The 17191-nt window shown below is 44.0% G+C and overlaps 1 protein-coding gene across 1 annotated transcript; it reads right to left on the bottom strand.

Moving 5' to 3' along the window:
- Positions 1 to 5569: 5569 nt before the first annotated feature.
- Positions 5570 to 17191, bottom strand: SPATA22 (spermatogenesis associated 22). The gene is made up of 7 exons (XM_048519380.1): positions 17149 to 17191; positions 14097 to 14225; positions 12308 to 12368; positions 8608 to 8893; positions 7972 to 8101; positions 6145 to 6242; positions 5570 to 5761 (listed from the first exon to the last, which is right to left on the bottom strand). The coding sequence occupies exons 1-7, from the start codon at positions 17189 to 17191 to the stop codon at positions 5570 to 5572; spliced, it is 939 nt and encodes a 312-aa protein (XP_048375337.1).

Raw genomic sequence — 17191 nt, 5'->3', positions numbered from 1 at the left:
CCTTTCCCTTCCTCCCCTCACAACATACACCCTGTGAGGTAGGTGGGGCTGAGAGAGCTCCGAAAAGCTGTGACTAGCCCAAGGTCACTCAGCTGGCGTGTGTGGGAGTGCCCAGGCTAATCTGAATTCCCCAGAGAAGCCTCCACAGCTCAGGCGGCAGAGCTGGGAATCAAACCCAGTTCCTCCAGATTAGAATGCACCTGCTCTTAACCACTACTGCAGAATTTTTTGTTACTGTCATTACCTGTCTCTGGTCAATCATTACCCTTCTTTTGTCCCAGATGTTTGCATCTTAGGGATACCTTGTTAAAAGCTGCTAGCGGGTGCTGTTTTAGCTTTGGTTTTCTGAAGGATTCTGCAACTTTTCAGTGCCCCTAACAGTGAAATCTCAGGGTGGGAAATGGATGCCTTTCGCCTCCAGCACATGCATGCCTGTTTTAATTTTGCAGATGAACGCCATGGGTGCTTTTACACCCTGTATGGGTTTCAAACTCTAATAGCCTGTTATCAGACAATTAAGGTTTTCAAACATATCTTTACATGAAAAGAACAAGATGTATTTGAATCCCTGGAGGGCAAGCGGTTGTAGAGTAAATGAATTCAGCCAGCAGATCGCTGGGATAGGATGCGTTGGCCATGAGCGCAGGAGAGTTGCACATTTTCATCTGTGACTTGCTCTCAACAATTTCAGGAGCAGTAATACAGAGCATTCCCTATTACAGTGATGGCGAACCTTTTCGAGACCGAGTGCCCAAATTGCAGCCCCAAACCCACTTATTTATTGCAAAGTGCCAACACGGCAATTTAACCTGAATACTGAGGTTTTAGTTTAGAAAATACGGTTGGCTCCGAGGTGCTCGTTACTCAGGAGTAAGTTTGGTGAAGCAACTGTACAACACTTCAAATGGGTGCATCACGACCCTAGGAGGGTTTACTCAAAAGCAAGCCCCATTGCCAGCAACCAAGCTTACTCCCAGGTAAAGGATTGTGCCCAGGACAGCCTAGATGTGTGTGTGGGGGGGTGATTTTCTCCGTCCTCCCCACATGATGAGCTCTGGGTGGGTGTGCCCACAGAGAGGGCTCTGAGTGCCACCCCTGGCACCCGTGCCATAGGTTCGCCATCACTGCCCTATTACTTAGGTGGCAGATAGACGGAGCTCCATACATGCTTTGGAAGTTGTATGGAGGCTCAGACTGTGGTGGTTTCTGCCCAGTGCACTAATAACGTGTGCAAGATGTTACTAATGAACCCGGTTTCACCTGAGAGCCAGTGTGGTGTCGTGGTTAAGAGCAGGTGCACCCTAATCTGGAGAACCTGATTTGATTCCCCGCTTTGCCACTTGAGCGGTGAAGGCTTATCTGGGGAACCAGATTAGCTTGTGCAGCACATGCCAGCTGGGTGTCCTTGGGCTAGTCACAGTTCTTCTGAGCTCTCTCAGCCCCACCCACCTCACAGGGTGTTGTTGTGGGGGCAGGGGAGGAAAGGAGATTGTAAGCCCCTTTGAATCTCCTGGGAAAGGATATAAATCCAAACTCCTCCTCCTCCTCCTCCTCCTCCTCCTCCTCCTCCTCCTCCTCCTTTTTTTCTTCTTCTTCTTCTTCTTCTTCTTCTTCTTCTTCTTCTTCTTCTTCTTCTTCTTCTTCTTCTTCTTCTTCTTCTTCTTCTTCTTCTTCTTCTTCTTCTTCTTCTTCTTTGCCTTCACACTGGAGATTTCACCCCTCCAGGAAGCAGGTGCAAAAAGTCCAGGTTGCTGTGACTCCTTCAGTTTCTCCAAAAAGATCGCTAGTTTAGCGATGTTTGTAAAACCTGGGTTGAGGGAAATATAATGGGCAGAGCCCGTGTTGGAGGCAAGCCCTGTGCAAAGTTCTTCGCTGAAACGGGATAAATCGCTTCCTCAGCCTGTTATATTTGGGCTGTGGCTGGGCAGAAACCACTGATTCAGAATGACCTTAGTTCCAATCCTGCCTCTGATGTAGTAGCAGGAGAAAGGAAATCACATCAAGCACAGAGCAAAAAATGGTTCCGTGGGAGAATTCGTTTTAATTCACTCTTGAGACCCCCTACTCGTCACTGAGAGGAACTGAAATAAATGCAAAGATAAATAAAAGCCTGGGCGGCTTTGAAATAAATGCAAAAATAAATAAAAGCCTGGGCAGCTTGAAATTAAAAATTATTCTTTTGAAAGACAGAGCGAACGGAAGCTATGAGGAAGTCGTGCCTCCCTGTTGAGCTATAACCAGGTGGCTTTTGACCGTCCTCCCCTATTCCCACCTTAACTTTTCCATGTGTAACACAACGAAAACCTAGCCACCAAACTCTCCAAAAGTTCGAAAGCCCTGTACTGGATGGAAGTAGTATTTCTGTGACTAGAAACAGGGAAAGGATGAACAATTAAGAGTTCCAGGTCCGCAAATTCACCCTGGCGGCAGCAAATAATATTGGGGCAATATTTATGATTCTCTTCTCTTAATGTAAATGACTTGGGGCCATTTGGAAATGTTCTCTTAAACGGTGGATAAAGTAGGAATCTAAGGAAAGCAACTAACTTGTTTTGTTTTGTTTTGTTTTAATGCTGAAATAAGAGCGGGAGAAACTGGAACACAGCTGTCTTTTCTTTCCTAACCAACCGGTGCCTTTTAAACAGTAGAACAGGTATACACAACAAAAGATCAGTAACAAATTATTAGGTTTAAAAAAAGAAATCATCAGCCAGTGAAAACATTGTACAGTGTTATAAAAAAAGTTGTATTTCTCTGTGTGTGTTTTTATCTTGTGTTGTGCAATGTTTACAGCCTCACTGAAATATTTCACTAGGAAGGTGACGTGCTGGTGTCCATCCGGAGTCATCTTTTGCAAAAACGGAGAATTAATATACTCAGCCTGGGTCCAGAGAATCCCTTAATGCTTATTCTGGTTGAAGAAGTTGTCAGTGGTGAAAATCTATTCATCAGCTTTTGTTTGGCGTTTGAAAGATACGAACAAATATTGTTGTAACCAAAACTGTGTGATATTTAAAACTGGTTTCTAGAATTCAAGATGAGTGTTGGAGTTAAACAATTTTTTTAAAAAGTATGCATCAGAAAATGTAGAAGAGTGCTTCCTTGCTTTCCTTTTATTCCGTTAGCTCATGAGTTGCCAAATCTCCGAAATAGTAAATTCTTATTCAACCTCTTTTTTTTTTGGCGCAGGTTAGAAGAGAGCTTCCATTTTGCATTTTTATTGGTTGAATGCCTTTGTTTGAAGTACATGTTATTTAGTAGAGGCTGATAAGCACTTCAGAGATTATGTAAAAATATCTTTTTGTCACTAACATGTTTTGGGGTTTTTTGCTCTTTTGAGTCAGCCCAGTCAGCAGTGAAATGCATCACAGAAAGCATTCATTTTTAATCTGAACAATAGCCCTTGAACACGTCATAATCATTCCACTACTAATTTATTCTACCCAGGTTTCTCTCATAACCCGTGCACATGCGTGCGCACGCACGCACCCCCTCCCCGCAATAAGGGAATAGACGTTCAGCATAGGAGCATACTTTTTGTTCCCTGCTTCTTTGAATATCCAAGTCCTCTTGAGTGCTAGTTTAAACAAGTAGAGATAATACTGAGGACTCTTCCCCTGTGATTCCCAGACTCTGTGCTGCAAAAGAACTCCTAGTGAAGCCATTAGGAATTACCTAGTTAAATGCTCCTAGATGCCCAAAATCATATAGGAGGCTGCCCGTTGTGGCCCTGCATGGTTACGTTGTGTGGCCATTCCATCCTCCAATCTGCATCAGCTAAGGGAATGTTGTTGTATCTTTGCAGCATTTGCGTTTGGAGCATTTAACTTGCCTTAATACAAAAATAGGCAAATTTTAATTGAACTGAATTTTTTTTTATTTGGCTACATCCGTGCCCCACTTTTCTTCCTGATGGAGACCCAAAGCGGTTTATCACCTCGTTCTCCCCACCTCTGTCCTCACAACAGCCATTCTGTGAGGTCGGTTAGGCTGATAGTTGGTGATGCTGGTTGAAAACTGCAATTATTCTGTGATGGCTCCTTCATCTGTTACATGTATTTATTTAGATATTTGCCAACTGCCTTTCTTCCAACAGATCGGCCCGTGTTTTGCAAAGCAAACCTAAGACCACAGCTGTTCGTAAGTGGAGTGTGATTGTGGATGTGTGAATTGGTGTTAACATTAATAACATTAGACACAGGTTCAGGTCTAGACGGCAACTTGCAAGTAAACAATCCCTAGCTAAATCCAGAGCAGATGAGGACGCGTTACTAACTCTGCTGGGAAAATAGCCTACCAATACTTGGGTTGGTGCTGATAAATCACTTTTTGAACAAGTGCAGTCTCTGTGTTCTATTGTGCATAACAGCTTTTTTAAAGTTACTGGTTCAGGATCCAAGTTTTATTCTAAATATATAAATATATATAATTTTTATGTGTAATTAAAAGCTGTATTTTCCATGATTGTGGTTTCTGCATTTTGACTATGTGGCTCCTTGCTTAGATTATTAACTCCCCTCCCATATTGGACTTGTTGAATAAAACACTTCCAATTATTTGAAATGTGAATTTTCTGATTGCCAACACTGTATGACAATAAAGCAATTTATGCTGTCAAGAGTTTGCTTTCATTTCCCCATCATTTCAGTGAAATCTGGTGTGTTCAATTGCTGCCTGTTGTGTTTCTGCATTATTAACTTTATCTTCCTCCCATATCACTTGCATAGCATATTTAGTTTTGCCCTTAGTGCAGGGGTCTGCAACCTGCGGCTCTCCAGATGTTCATGGACTACAAATCCCAGGGCTACATTTCCCCTAGATATGCCTCTGGCTACCTGAAACTGACTTCCATCAGGATCAGACTTCTGGTTGTGAGCAGAGTTTCAGCTGTAGTACTGGAGCTTACCACTCTGCTCCACAGGGCTTTTTAAAAACTAAACGTGGGGGACATAAAGCCACTGATTCCACTGCACCTTCTTCAGTGTCACCAAGGAACCACTGTTGGTTGTCTATAGCAGAAATCTATCCAATATTTTATTTTTGTCTTAGGCCCTTTCCACACACGCAAAATAATGCGTTTTCAAACCACTTTCACAACTGTTTGCAAGTGGATTTTGCTATTCCGCACAGCTTCAAAGAGCACTGAAAGCAGTTTGAAAGTGCATTATTTTACATGTGCGGAATGAGCCTTAGGTAAAGCAGAAACTGATTATTATAAAATATCCTTCGTTGCAGTCCCATGCGTTAGCAACTGTGCTGCATCCAAACCTTCCAGGATCTTGGAAGTGGGCATTTCTAGATGACCCCCTCTTCCAGGAAGCCGGATGTTGGAATCAAATCTGAAATCTCATAAAAGCCAGAGCAAGTACCAGACTACTTAGAATAGTAATAGCAAGAAAAACAAGCAACTGCAGCTTAAACCAATAAACGAGAACTTTATGTTTAGGTAGTATATAACAAAGTTGCTGATAATTTTTCTCTGGTGCTGCCAATAAGGATTATAAGCATCTTTCAATTGGTGTTGAATTGAGGTTTCTTGCTTTCCTTCTATAGGTTTCAGCTATGACACTTAAATTTCACTGCTTGCTCTCACATATTTACCCATCTCAACGTCTGCGATCCTGACAAAATCTTGAAACGTTTGTTGTTCGGGAACAGAGGCTGGTCTTACGGAGACGCACCTGAAGAGCTTCCAACCTGTGTCATAATTTCCCACACACCTGTGGACCCGACCTCGGATTAATCGTGGCAGCTCCCGGTCCTGGTTTAGAAGTATGGTACAAGTTTGTTTTCTGTCCTTTGCTTAACATGAAAACAAACTCCTTTTCAAACGAATGAAGAATTACAGGTTGTATGATAGAGCCTTATCTGGATATCTGTGCCCATCATAACCTATGGGCTAAACAGCTTTTAAGTACAATTAAATTCTGTTTAATAAACATAGTTTATGGGGAATTCTGGTTTTAATAGGTAAGAAGCACATGTGGCAAGACAAAGGAGGAATGTTTCCATTGCCAAGATTCCACAATTAGGATGTGCAGATTTTTTTGGGTTATATATTTCTTAGTATATTAGGGCGGCGTTTTGTGATGGAATTGGAGGCACCTTCTTTACATGCCCTGGTTATAGATGGAAAATACTTACAATCTCGTAGAATACACAAGAGACGCTCTCCTTCCCGTCTCTCAAAAGGAAAGTCTTTGCGCCGTACTGTCCAGGGGTAACTGCAGAATCCAGAATACCTATATGATACAGAGAAGAACAGGCAATGCAATTGTTCTTCATTTTGGCATAAATTATTTTAGAAGTAAATGCCGTCAGGCTCTTTTTTTCCCCAAGGAGATGTAAGTGGCGTGCTGATCCTGCATATTACCTTCATTTTTTTATTCTGCATTTGATAAGACAATCACGGTAAGATCGTGCCACATGGCCTCCGCCAGCCAAGAGTTTGTCTGGAGAAAGGCACAAATTACACTTCCTCCGTCAGCCAAAGGTTTATTTGGAGTAAGGTACAAATTACACTTTGCCAGCAATTTTTACATGACCTTCTTTGCAAAGGCAATATGATGCCGCTGGGGAAAGCAGCAAATGGAGATTCATAAAAGAAAAGCTTACTTTAGAGAATACAGAAAGGGCAGGAGCAGGGACTGAATGAATGAATGAATGAAGGGGAAAGAAATTCTAAGTCCAGGTTTGGTCGAGGCGAGAAATCTCTTGATGAATTCTAATTTAGCTGATTCACACCATAGTTTCCGTTATGAGTTCTTTTACCGGCGAATGCTACATTTTTATAATCAGCAACAATGTTTCCTGGGGGATTTATAAACCTGCACAACCACTACGGTCATCTTCCAAGGCCCTGCTTTGGGTGCCCCTGTTTGGGAGAGCACATTCTTGATCGTGGCACCAAAACTCTCGAACTCCCTCCCCGAGGAGATTTGTCCATTTCTGTTGTGATCTTCCACCAGATGAAGACTTTTTTGGTTTTGTTTGGCATTAGTACCTGCTACCTGTTCAATGTTTTACCTGCTGTTTTCATGTCTTTGAACATAGGAGCAGCAGTGGCGTAGGAGGTTAAGAGCTCATGTATCTAATCTGGAGGAACCGGATTTGATTCCCAGCTCTGCCGCCTGAACTGTGGAGGCTTATCTGGGGAATTCAGATTAGCCTGTACACTCCCACACACGCCAGCTGGGTGACCTTGGGCTAGTCACAGCTCTTCGGAGCTCTCTCAGCCCCACCCACCTCACAGGGTGTTTGTTGTGAGGGGGGGAGGGCAAGGAGATTGTAAGCCCCTTTGAGTCTCCTGCAGGAGAGAAAGGGGGGATATAAATCCAAACCTTCTTCTCCTTCATATTGTACCCTGTTTCCCCGAATATAAGACATCCCCTAAAAATAAGACATAGTAGAGGTTTTGCTGAAGTGCGAAATATAAGGCATCCCCCGAAAGTAAGACATAGCAAAGTTTTTGTTTGGAAGCATGCCCGACGAACAGAACACAGAAAAAGAAGACATCCCCTGAAAATAAGACATAGCGCATCTTTGGGAGCAAAAATTAATATAAGACACTGTCTTATATTCAGGGAAACATGGTAGTTCTGTCTTTAATTATTTTAGTAATGTGTTATTTGTTGGTTTGAATGGTGTCTTACGTGTTTCGTTATGTATATTTCAGTTTGTCAACTGTCTTGGTGGCCTTCATTTGGGCAGAAAGGCAGGGTATAACTGGTGTTAATTAAATAAAATAAATTTAAAATATGTCCTGCTGATTTCTGAATATTGTCATATTCACAATAGGTGGGCATTGTTGACATGATATCACACAGCAGAATAAGCAAGTGATTGAGCCCAAGGACGTTGTATCTTGTATTAATACTGCATGTGTCCATTTTTGAGATAAAACATTACAGAAAAACAGCATTAATCTTTCTTGGAAAAGTCTTGAGAAAGCCATAAAAGTATTGTTCTTACCTAACACTTCAAACAACAGTAGTGCTTTGTGAGCGTATTGACTCCAGTGCTTCATGCTCTCAATGACAACAGACAGGATTCTGAGCGAATTGTCTTTTTCCTTCAGCCTGAGTTGAAAGGGTGGCACTTTCTTTTCACATGGAAAGAAATAAAGAAGTTGTCAGTGAGAGACTTGTGATGTGTGGGTTTTTAGGTGAGTATATATCTTTGTTTGATGCCTTGAAATGATCATTGCTCGTTCTTCTTCCCCTGAATCTTATTTTGGAGATGCAGGTGGCTGTGTGTGCAGGAGCGAATGCACACCAGAGTGATATTTCTGACAGTTCTGAGCACAGCAATTTCACCCTGTTCAGGCTAGTTCCTCCAGGGCAGTTTCATAGCCTGACATGAGGAGCGCTGCACCTTCTAGGCAGCATATAATTTCATTTTATCATTCCTGTGCAAGACAGATAATTTTGTACTTTTCTAGGTACAGTAAAAGTTATTTATCTGAAGTCAGAAATAATACACACATGTCGGAAAGGCTAGATCTATACAAAATACACATACATGTTTCACTATGTTCTAAAGGAGGTTAAAACAAAAACACAGGCCCAGGCTTAAAAAAAATAGCAGGGGTGTGTGTTTGAATTTTACCTGAATCATTTTGTCTCCTTGGGCATGCTCAGCTTGTTTCTCACTAGTTTTCTGTTGGTGTGGACTGTGTCTAAATGTGTACGATGTACTCTGACCCAGTAAGCCTCTCGGCGTGGGGTTTGGTAGTTCCGGCGGTCGTGTTGCAGAAGAATAACTTCGTCCAGCTTCTCTATTGCTGCTGTTCTTTGGTGTTGTTGGAGGGCCAGGAAGTTTCTGCTGATGCGATCCTGCTTCTGTTAAGCAACCGGAGCCGTACTCCAGCTTTGCAATCTTGTTGTTTTCGGTTCTGCAGCCAAAAGCCATGCAGTCAATTCTTTGTAGAGTGTTAGGATGACAATTTTTCTCTTCTAGCTTGCAGTGAAATTGTTTTATACAGCTTAATGTGTGACTGTCTATACAATGATTTATTTTAAGAATCCGGCCATTTGAAGTCCTTTCTCCCCTTCTGCCTATATAAATTCCAGGAAGAACTAAAGCGTCTAGGACAGTGATGGCGAACCTTTTTGAGACGGAGTGCCCAAATTGCAACCCAGACCCCACTTATTTATTGCAAAGTGCCAACCCGGCAATTCAACCTGAATGCTGAGGTTTTAGTTTTGAAAACCCGGTTGGCTCCCTCTTCCTCTGCCCCACCTGCTCGAGCAGGGGCCAGCCTGCTCTAGCCTCCACAAGTCCCACGCACACCGCTCTGTGCCTCTCTAGCATCTCTGACTCCTCTGCCCCCACCCCCGGCAGCAGCCACCCGGAGCACAGGCACCAAGCCCGCCAGCCGTCCTCCCTGCTCACTGCGGTGCGCGCACATCATGCTCAGTGGCCCAGGCCAGCCTACGTGTGTGTGTGGGGTGTGTGTGATTTTTTGCCCCCCACATAACAAACTCTGTGTTCACGTGCCCACAGAGAGGGCTCCGAGTGCCACCTCTGGCACCCGTGCCATAGGTTCGCCATCACTGATCGAGGATCATGATTTACTCCAGAGCAATCCCTGTGAAGATTAGCTAAATGACCCCAACAAGAGTGTTTGAAACTGAGGAACAAACTAGATTTTGTATTGTCGAAGGCTTTCACGGCCGGAATCACTGGGGTGCTGTGTGGTTTCCGGGCTGTATGGCTGTGTTCTAGCAGCATTCTCTCCTGACGTTTCGCCTGCATCTGTGGCTGGCATCTTCAGAGGATCTGATAGTAGGAAAGCAAGTGGAGTATATATACCTGTGAGCAGTAGTGGGATTCAGCAGGTTCGCACCACTTCGGCAGAACCGGTTCTTAAAATGGTGCTTGTAAACAATCAGTTGCTAAATTATTTGAATTCCCACCATAGGAACCGGTTGTTAAATTATTTGAATCCTACTACTGCCTGTGAGTGACATTAAGATAGCAAGATATATATACTCATGGGTATATATACTCCACTTGCTTTCCTACTATCAGATCCTCTGAAGATGCCAGCCACAGATGCAGGCGAAACGTCAGGAGAGAATGCTGCTAGAACACGGCCATACAGCCCGGAAACCACACAGCACCCCAAACTAGATGTTGACCCAAATGTGTATTTAGTTTGTCCTTCCGTCCAGATATGATGGAAAGTGCCATCAAGTCGCAGCTAGTGACCCCTCGTGGGATTTTCAAGGCAAGAGACATACAGAGATGGTTTGCCATTGCTTGCATTTGCATAGCAGCCCTGTTATTCCTTGCTGGTCTCCCATTCAAATGTTCACCCAAGGCGAACCCTCGTTAGCTTTCAAGATCTGATGAGATCAGGCTAGACTGGGCCATCTAAGTTGGAACAGCTTCAGATAACTGGTTGCCAACAGTGTGTCTATTTGAAACGTGGCATATTTGGGGGAGGGGGGGGTGAACTTAATAGCCTTAAGATGTAATTCCTTTTTTCCACTCTTTGAGTCCTTTCTAATCTGTCTTCCTTCTGCCTGTTTATTTACCTTCTCAGTTATTAGGATTTTTTTTCCGTAAACCATGTCACCTTGTTTGTTCAAAATATTTACCTAGAGCAAAACTAATTTCAAGCTGAAATACAATCAAGACAACATAAATCAATAAAAGAACTTGGCTTTGCATAATGACCCAGGTCAGCCAAATGCCATACAGCACAGATGTCAAACTCACGGCCCTCCAGATGTTCATCAACTACAATTCCCATCAGCCCTTGCCAGTATAGCCAATGCTCATGTTGGGAGGGACTGATGGGAATTGTAGTTCATGCACATCTGGAGGGCCACGAATTTGACACCCCTGCCATACAGAAATATCTTCAGTCTTTTCAAAACCCTAACAAAGATAGAGGTTTCCTAACATCTTCAAGAAGGAAGTTCCACTGTTTAGCACCTACAACTTTAAAGGTTCTTTTTTTCTAGCTATCAACGTGTTCGTGAGATTGAATAGCAAGTAATTGCTGGGCTGCTTCATACAGCAAGATCATGCAGGAGATCCAAGGTCAAAATCAGCACCTTGACTTGAGTTCAGAATCTGATTGATAGACAATGTAACGGGTGCAGAACTGGCCAGATATTTTCATCTTGCAGGAGAACAGCAACTGCATTTTGCGATGATTGAAACTTCCACGATAGCTTCAGACATATCTCGGACATAGAATAGAAATCAACCAAAGCCTGGTTCACACATGCAAGAGAATGATGTTATGTTCTGAGGTAACAGACTAGACCAGACTTCTATGGACTGCAAGCAAGTGATGAATCTTCATGCAAACAGAAGCTAGCAGAACAGGTAGAGAGAGGTTTTATTTCCCCTGCCCTTTCCTTGCCATGCTGATTTTCTGCTTGCAAGGATTTTGTTAACATACAGGAACATTCCAAAATGTGACCATAAGTGGTATGGTACATTTTACTGCCTCATTGCTCCCTCATTCCCTACATGTATGAGCCACTCTTCAGTATCTGACTTCAAAAGTTAGGTGTGTAGATCACAGTGAACCAAAGCTTCACGGCCAGTTCAGACTTTTTTCATCACTAGAATGAACAATATCGGGTCCTCAACTGTAAATAAATATAAATCATTAACAGCGCTACCAACCTCCAGTGGTTCACATTCCTTCCTGCACTTGATTCAATAGGCTTGGATGAGGTTTGTTGTTTTAATAGAGGAGATGGCATGGAAAGCTCTGTTGGACTTCAAAGACACAATATTAAGAGATTGTGTGAGACAATACGGGCGTAGTCAGTTTTAAAAATATTTCCAGATTTTTGAGAAACCATGGAAAAATAAGATCTACGAGATTGATTTCCAGTACAATGGGATAAAGGAATCAAGAAAGTAAAAGTGGGATTTCCCCAGAGGTGGGATCCAGCAGGTTCTCACAGGTTCCCGAGAGTAGGTTACTAATTATTTGTGTGTGCCAAGAGCGGGTTACTAATTGGTGATTTTGCCACGTGATTTTGGCCTTAGTTACGCCCCTCCTCTCAGCAGTAGTGTGCAGAACTTGAAGCAGTCTAGCAGGAGGTGCACCGGCGTGCGTGGCAGCCTGCACCTGCGTGCATTCATTTCCCACCCAAGGACCGGCGCAGCGGCTGCGTCCTTGCCACAGGAATGCCCCGCCCCCGTCATGCCCGGCCATGCCCCCGTCGTGCCCCGCCCAGCCCCATTGGCGCTACGCCACAGTTTGAATCCCACCTCCATGGGAACCTGTTACTAAAAATGTTGGATTCCACCACTGGATTTCCCCCTTACATACTCAACACTTGCTGTGTTCTGTAGCTGAGTCGGTCGTGGCCTTGCAGCTTCCCAGCCAAAATCTTTAAAAATCAAAGGACATGGAACAGTTAATGAACCATAAGTATGCAATTTTGCAATAGCCAGTTTGAGTCCTTGCCAAGCGTATCTGTGGACTGTACTGTCTACATCCCTCCATCTTTGGTTATTTTGCTTCTGTGCTTATAACAAGGATATGCTCTCTTTCTCTCGCACGTATAGAGAACATTCCCCAATATTTTTATTTATTTAAATTTCTAGCCAGCCCTTCCCATCTCAGGATTGGGACGGCTTCCAACTTTACATATCCAATAATTATAACATCTATCAGTTAAAAATTGTTAAAACATCTGTCCACGAAGCCAAGATGGCGAAATATCCCTATCACTGAGCCCCACTAATCTTAAAGGAAGGCAAATTAAACAAAACAAATTATCTGGATGAATGGGGATGGAGGGGGGGAAGCCAAGGTGGTAACCTTTGCTGCCTCAACCATATGCATGCAACAGCTCAGTCTTACAGGCCCTGCAGAATTGCATTAAATCCCGCAGGGCCCTTGTCTCATTGGACAAGAGTGCTCCACCAGGCTGGGGCCAGAACTGAAAAGGCCCAGATTTGGTTGAGGCCAGCCGGACTTCCTTTGGGCCAGGGACCACAACTAAGTTTTTACTGGATGATCACACTGTCTGTCAAAGACACTATAGCTGTTAGTTCTATAGCTGTTGAAAGGAATCTTCAGGTGAGCACTGTGGAAAGTTGGTGGGATACAGCAGGTTCTCTCAGGTTTCCGAGAGTAGGTTACTAATTATTTGTGTGTGCCGAGAGGGGGTTACTAATTGGTGATTTTGCCACGTGATTTTTGCCTTAGTTACGCCCCTCCTCTCAGCAATAACGTGCAGAACTTGAAGCAGTCTAGCAGGAGGTACACCGGCGTGCGTGGCAGCCTGCGTCTGCGTGCATTCGTTTCCCACCCAAGGACCGGCACAGAGGCTGCGTCCTTGCCACAGCCCCGCCCAGGAATGCCCCGCTCCGGAATGCCTGGCCACGCCCCCTTTGTGCCCTGCCCAGCCCCATTGGCGTTACGCCACAGCTTGAATCCCACCACCATGGGAACCTGTTACTAAAATTTTTGGATCCCACCACTGTTCATGGCTAAATTATTCAGAATAATCCCCGGAGCCCTAAAAATATAATATAATTACTTATAAGCAACTGTCAGTATAATGTATTGATTTCTGTATAAGTAGACATCCACTGAGCAAGTGGAATAAAGGCTACTATTGCCTTTTTTAAAAGCTGGGTAAGCAATTATTTTATGGGTTGAACATTACCATTTTCCCAAGGCAGCATTTTGAAAGCACCGTGCAGCCGAAAAGTAGCTCATTCACTAAGGAAGAGTTCTCTCTCTCCTTTAATCCAACAACAATTGGATTAATTATTATTACAATAATTAGTTCTGCCAGAATTCTTTATTGTAGCCATTTCAAGCCCATGACAGGCAACAGGCATATTTTCTCTGAGTCTATGATAATGCACTAAAAATTCTGCTTCTTATAACAAGGAGTCTCATCTCAAAGAAAAAGGGCACAATTTCACGACAATTTATGTGAAAGTTAACATTCGTTCCACTTCATTTTTGAAACAAAAAAAAAATGTGCGATACTTTAACAATTGGTACAAATTACCCTGCAACTTTATTTAAATGTTCCAACCATAATAAACTATGTTGAGATGGGAGTTTTGGGGGTGATAAAATACTGAACTCTAATTACCTGCTAGCATGGTAGAAAGGTCCAAAGGATCTGTTGTGTTGCTGGTACCTGCCTCATTTTTAAGAGGGTTTGAAGTGAGTGGTTGTCTGGTTCTCTTCTTCTGGTTGAACAGTGGCACAGGTAGGCAGCCTAAAAAGGTAGATTTGCTGTAGTATCTACAACTGGTAAATTGTTAAATAGTTTGTTATCTTATAGTACGTATCCAATCTAGCAGTTTGCGGTGGATGAGGAGGCACAGAGCTATTCATGAAACTCCCCTGTTTCTGAGAGCTATGCCATTTACAAAGGATTAAGAACATAAGAACAAGCCTGCTGGATCAGACCAGAGTCCATCTAGTCCAGCACTCTGCTACTTGCAGTGGCCCACCAGGTGCCTTTGGGAGCTCACGTGCAGGATGTGAAAGCAATGGCCTTCTGCAACTGTTGCACCCGTTCACCTGGTCTGCTAAGGCATTTGCAACCTCAGATCAAAGAGGATCAAGATTGGTAGCCATAGATCGACTTCTCCTCCATAAATCTGTCCAAGCCCCTTTTAAAGCTATCCAGATTAGCGGCCATTACCGCCTCCTGTGGCAGCATATTCCAAACACCAATCACACGTTGTGTGAAGAAGTGTTTCTTTTTATTAGTCCTAATTCTTCTTAATTCTTTCCCAGCATTTTCAATGGATGCCCCCTGGTTCTAGTATTGTGAGAGAGAAAAATTTCTCTCTGTCAACATTTTCTACCCCATGCGTAATTTTATAGACTTCAATCATATCCCCCCTCAGACGTCTCCTCTCCAAACTAAAGAGTCCCAAACGCTGCAGCCTCTCCTCATAGGGAAGGTGCTCCAGTGTTCAGTTAATGGATAAATGTTCTTCTTTTTTTAAAATACTGCAATTCATAAGGCCAATAAAGGCTTCTGTCTGCCTTTCTGTCGTTTACAAAGGACGGATGCCAGGAGTGGACTGGGATGTGAAAATTGCCCTGAAACAACCACAACTGCACTGCAGGAGAAACTCAGTTCAGTGACACAAACAGCGACATGAAAACTGGCACCAGTGCAGGATACAATTGACGAGCTGACTCCCATCACCATTGCCGATGAAGGGCCTGAGCCAATTGGTTCCTGAGGCATCGGTAGAGTTGCCGGGGCTTGGCTCTGCCTGCTTCTTGCTGCCAGTGATCCTCTAGGGCAGGGGCACACTGCAAAATGTCCTTCAAAGGCGAATCTGCCTCTGAAGGATACTGTTTCTTCCATTGGAATGAAGAGAACGGTTTCTTCCATTGGAATGAATGGTGCAAGCTGCAAGGTTAGGAGCTCTTTGCACTCATGAGCACTTACACTGCAGTTCAGTTTCCTCACTGTATATTAGGCGGACCTGCTGGTGATCCCTGGCTCCAAAGCGATCCGGCTGGCCTCTACAAGGGGCAGGGCCTTTACTGGCTGGCCCCTACTTGAGCCAGACTTGACCCCAGGTGAGATCAGGGCCCTGCGGGACATACAGAGTTTCTGCAGGGCCCTGTAAAACGGACCTGTTCTGCCAGGCATTCGGCCAGCCGGGATAACATTGAAAACTTGCTGTAAACATCTGGCCTCCCGTGGGCACATGGAAGGGGGAGGGAGGGACTTCTGATGCCATCTGAAATTTATGCAATTTATGGTTCTTTAATTAGTGGGGATTGATTGTTTTTAGCTGATTTTCAATGTTAGATATGTGATTGTTGGACACCACTCTGAGCCCCTCGGGGGAGAGCGGTATACAAATAAAATAAAATACATTAATGTGGCAATAGTGTGGCATGTTATGCAGCAGCCCAAACAGACTCTTTTAGCCCAGGCGTGTCAAAACTTGGCTGCTAAGCTAGGTTGACCAGACGTCTCGCTTTTGGCGGGACAGTCCCGCCTTCACACAATTTGTCCCGCGTCCCACGGGTTAGTTCCATTGTCCCAATTTTGGGGAGGCTGCTGCACTGCCTTCTGGGGCGCAAGGCAGAGCGGCAGCCTCCCAGCATGCTTGTCAGCAGCAGAACCCACGGCCTTCTGGGAAGCTGTCACAGAGGCGGGAAGCGGCAATTTTAGAAGGCAGTCGCGGCTCCTGTGGCTGCACGCGCGATGGCCTTTACCCCGTCCCGGTTCACAAAGGTGACCATCTGGTCACCTTATGCTAAGCAGAATCAGCCATGGTCAGTACTTTAATAGCAGACCTCCAAGGAAGGCGGCACTGGCAAACTACCTCTGTCTCTTGCCATGGATGGGTTGGTTGTGACTCGAAACATGTTTTTCATGCAATATGTGCCGTGTGGACCATCTAATCATATACATATTGCTGCATAACTTAATCTGTTTCTATTTGGCAACAGGAGATGGCACTGCATTGTCAAGAGACGCAGGCTTTTTATAGCGGTCGTGTGGCATTTAAAAATGCCTGTCCTTGCTCTAAAGAGCCTGCAGTTTGAAATTAAGTAGGCACTGGGGAGAAGGGGAAAGACAATAGCCCTGTTCACAAGTTATAACGAACGCACATAGGATCTGTGTGCAATTTACCCTTCATTTTTCTTCATATGTGTGTCAGTCTCATGTTACAGTCAACACAAATAGAGTTGAATGCATGTATCCAAGTAGCGGTCCCTGGTTGGTTTCGTGTGTAAAGTGAATGTGTTTTGAAATCTTTGCTTTTACAAGAGCAGATTCTGCAAAGGTGGGATGGATGAACCTTCCACGGTAACATTTGACGACTAGAGCCAATGGTGGAGTTCGGCAGGTTTTATACCGCTTCGGTAGAACTGATTTTGCATTTGAAATGGTGGCATGGCAACCAGTTGTTAAATTATTTGAATCCCACCACCGGAACCGGTTGGCAAATTGTTTGAATCCCACTACTGAACAGGGCTACCATTATTGTGGGGTAGGGGGTAGAAGGAAGTTTCTGCCTGCCAAGACATTTCACATACTAACAATTCTTAAGCTATTTCAGCCCACGCTGACAGCACGGCCTAGGAATGCCCCATTCTATCACAACAGCATGCATGTCGCTAATAATCTGAGTAATCTAATAAAATACTGATACCTGCTGTAGTACGAGTTGAACTGTCAGTGAAGTTCCTCTTCAT

This window comes from Sphaerodactylus townsendi, linkage group LG16 (assembly GCF_021028975.2).
Source record: "Sphaerodactylus townsendi isolate TG3544 linkage group LG16, MPM_Stown_v2.3, whole genome shotgun sequence".
NCBI classification, from domain to species: domain Eukaryota; kingdom Metazoa; phylum Chordata; class Lepidosauria; order Squamata; family Sphaerodactylidae; genus Sphaerodactylus; species Sphaerodactylus townsendi.
The sequence above is the reverse complement of the archived record's forward strand: the minus strand, read 5'-3'. Positions and strand labels throughout refer to the sequence as shown.

Coding starts and splice junctions, on each gene's coding strand:
- SPATA22 (XM_048519380.1), bottom strand. CDS start 17,191: ATGAAGAGGAACTTCACTGACAGTTCAACTCGTACTACAGCAG. Junction 14,226..17,148: donor TTCAACTCGTACTACAGCAG/GTATCAGTATTT, acceptor CTACCTTTTTAG/GCTGCCTACCTGTGCCACTG. Junction 6,243..7,971: donor ACTGTTGTTTGAAGTGTTAG/GTAAGAACAATA, acceptor TGTATCATATAG/GTATTCTGGATTCTGCAGTT.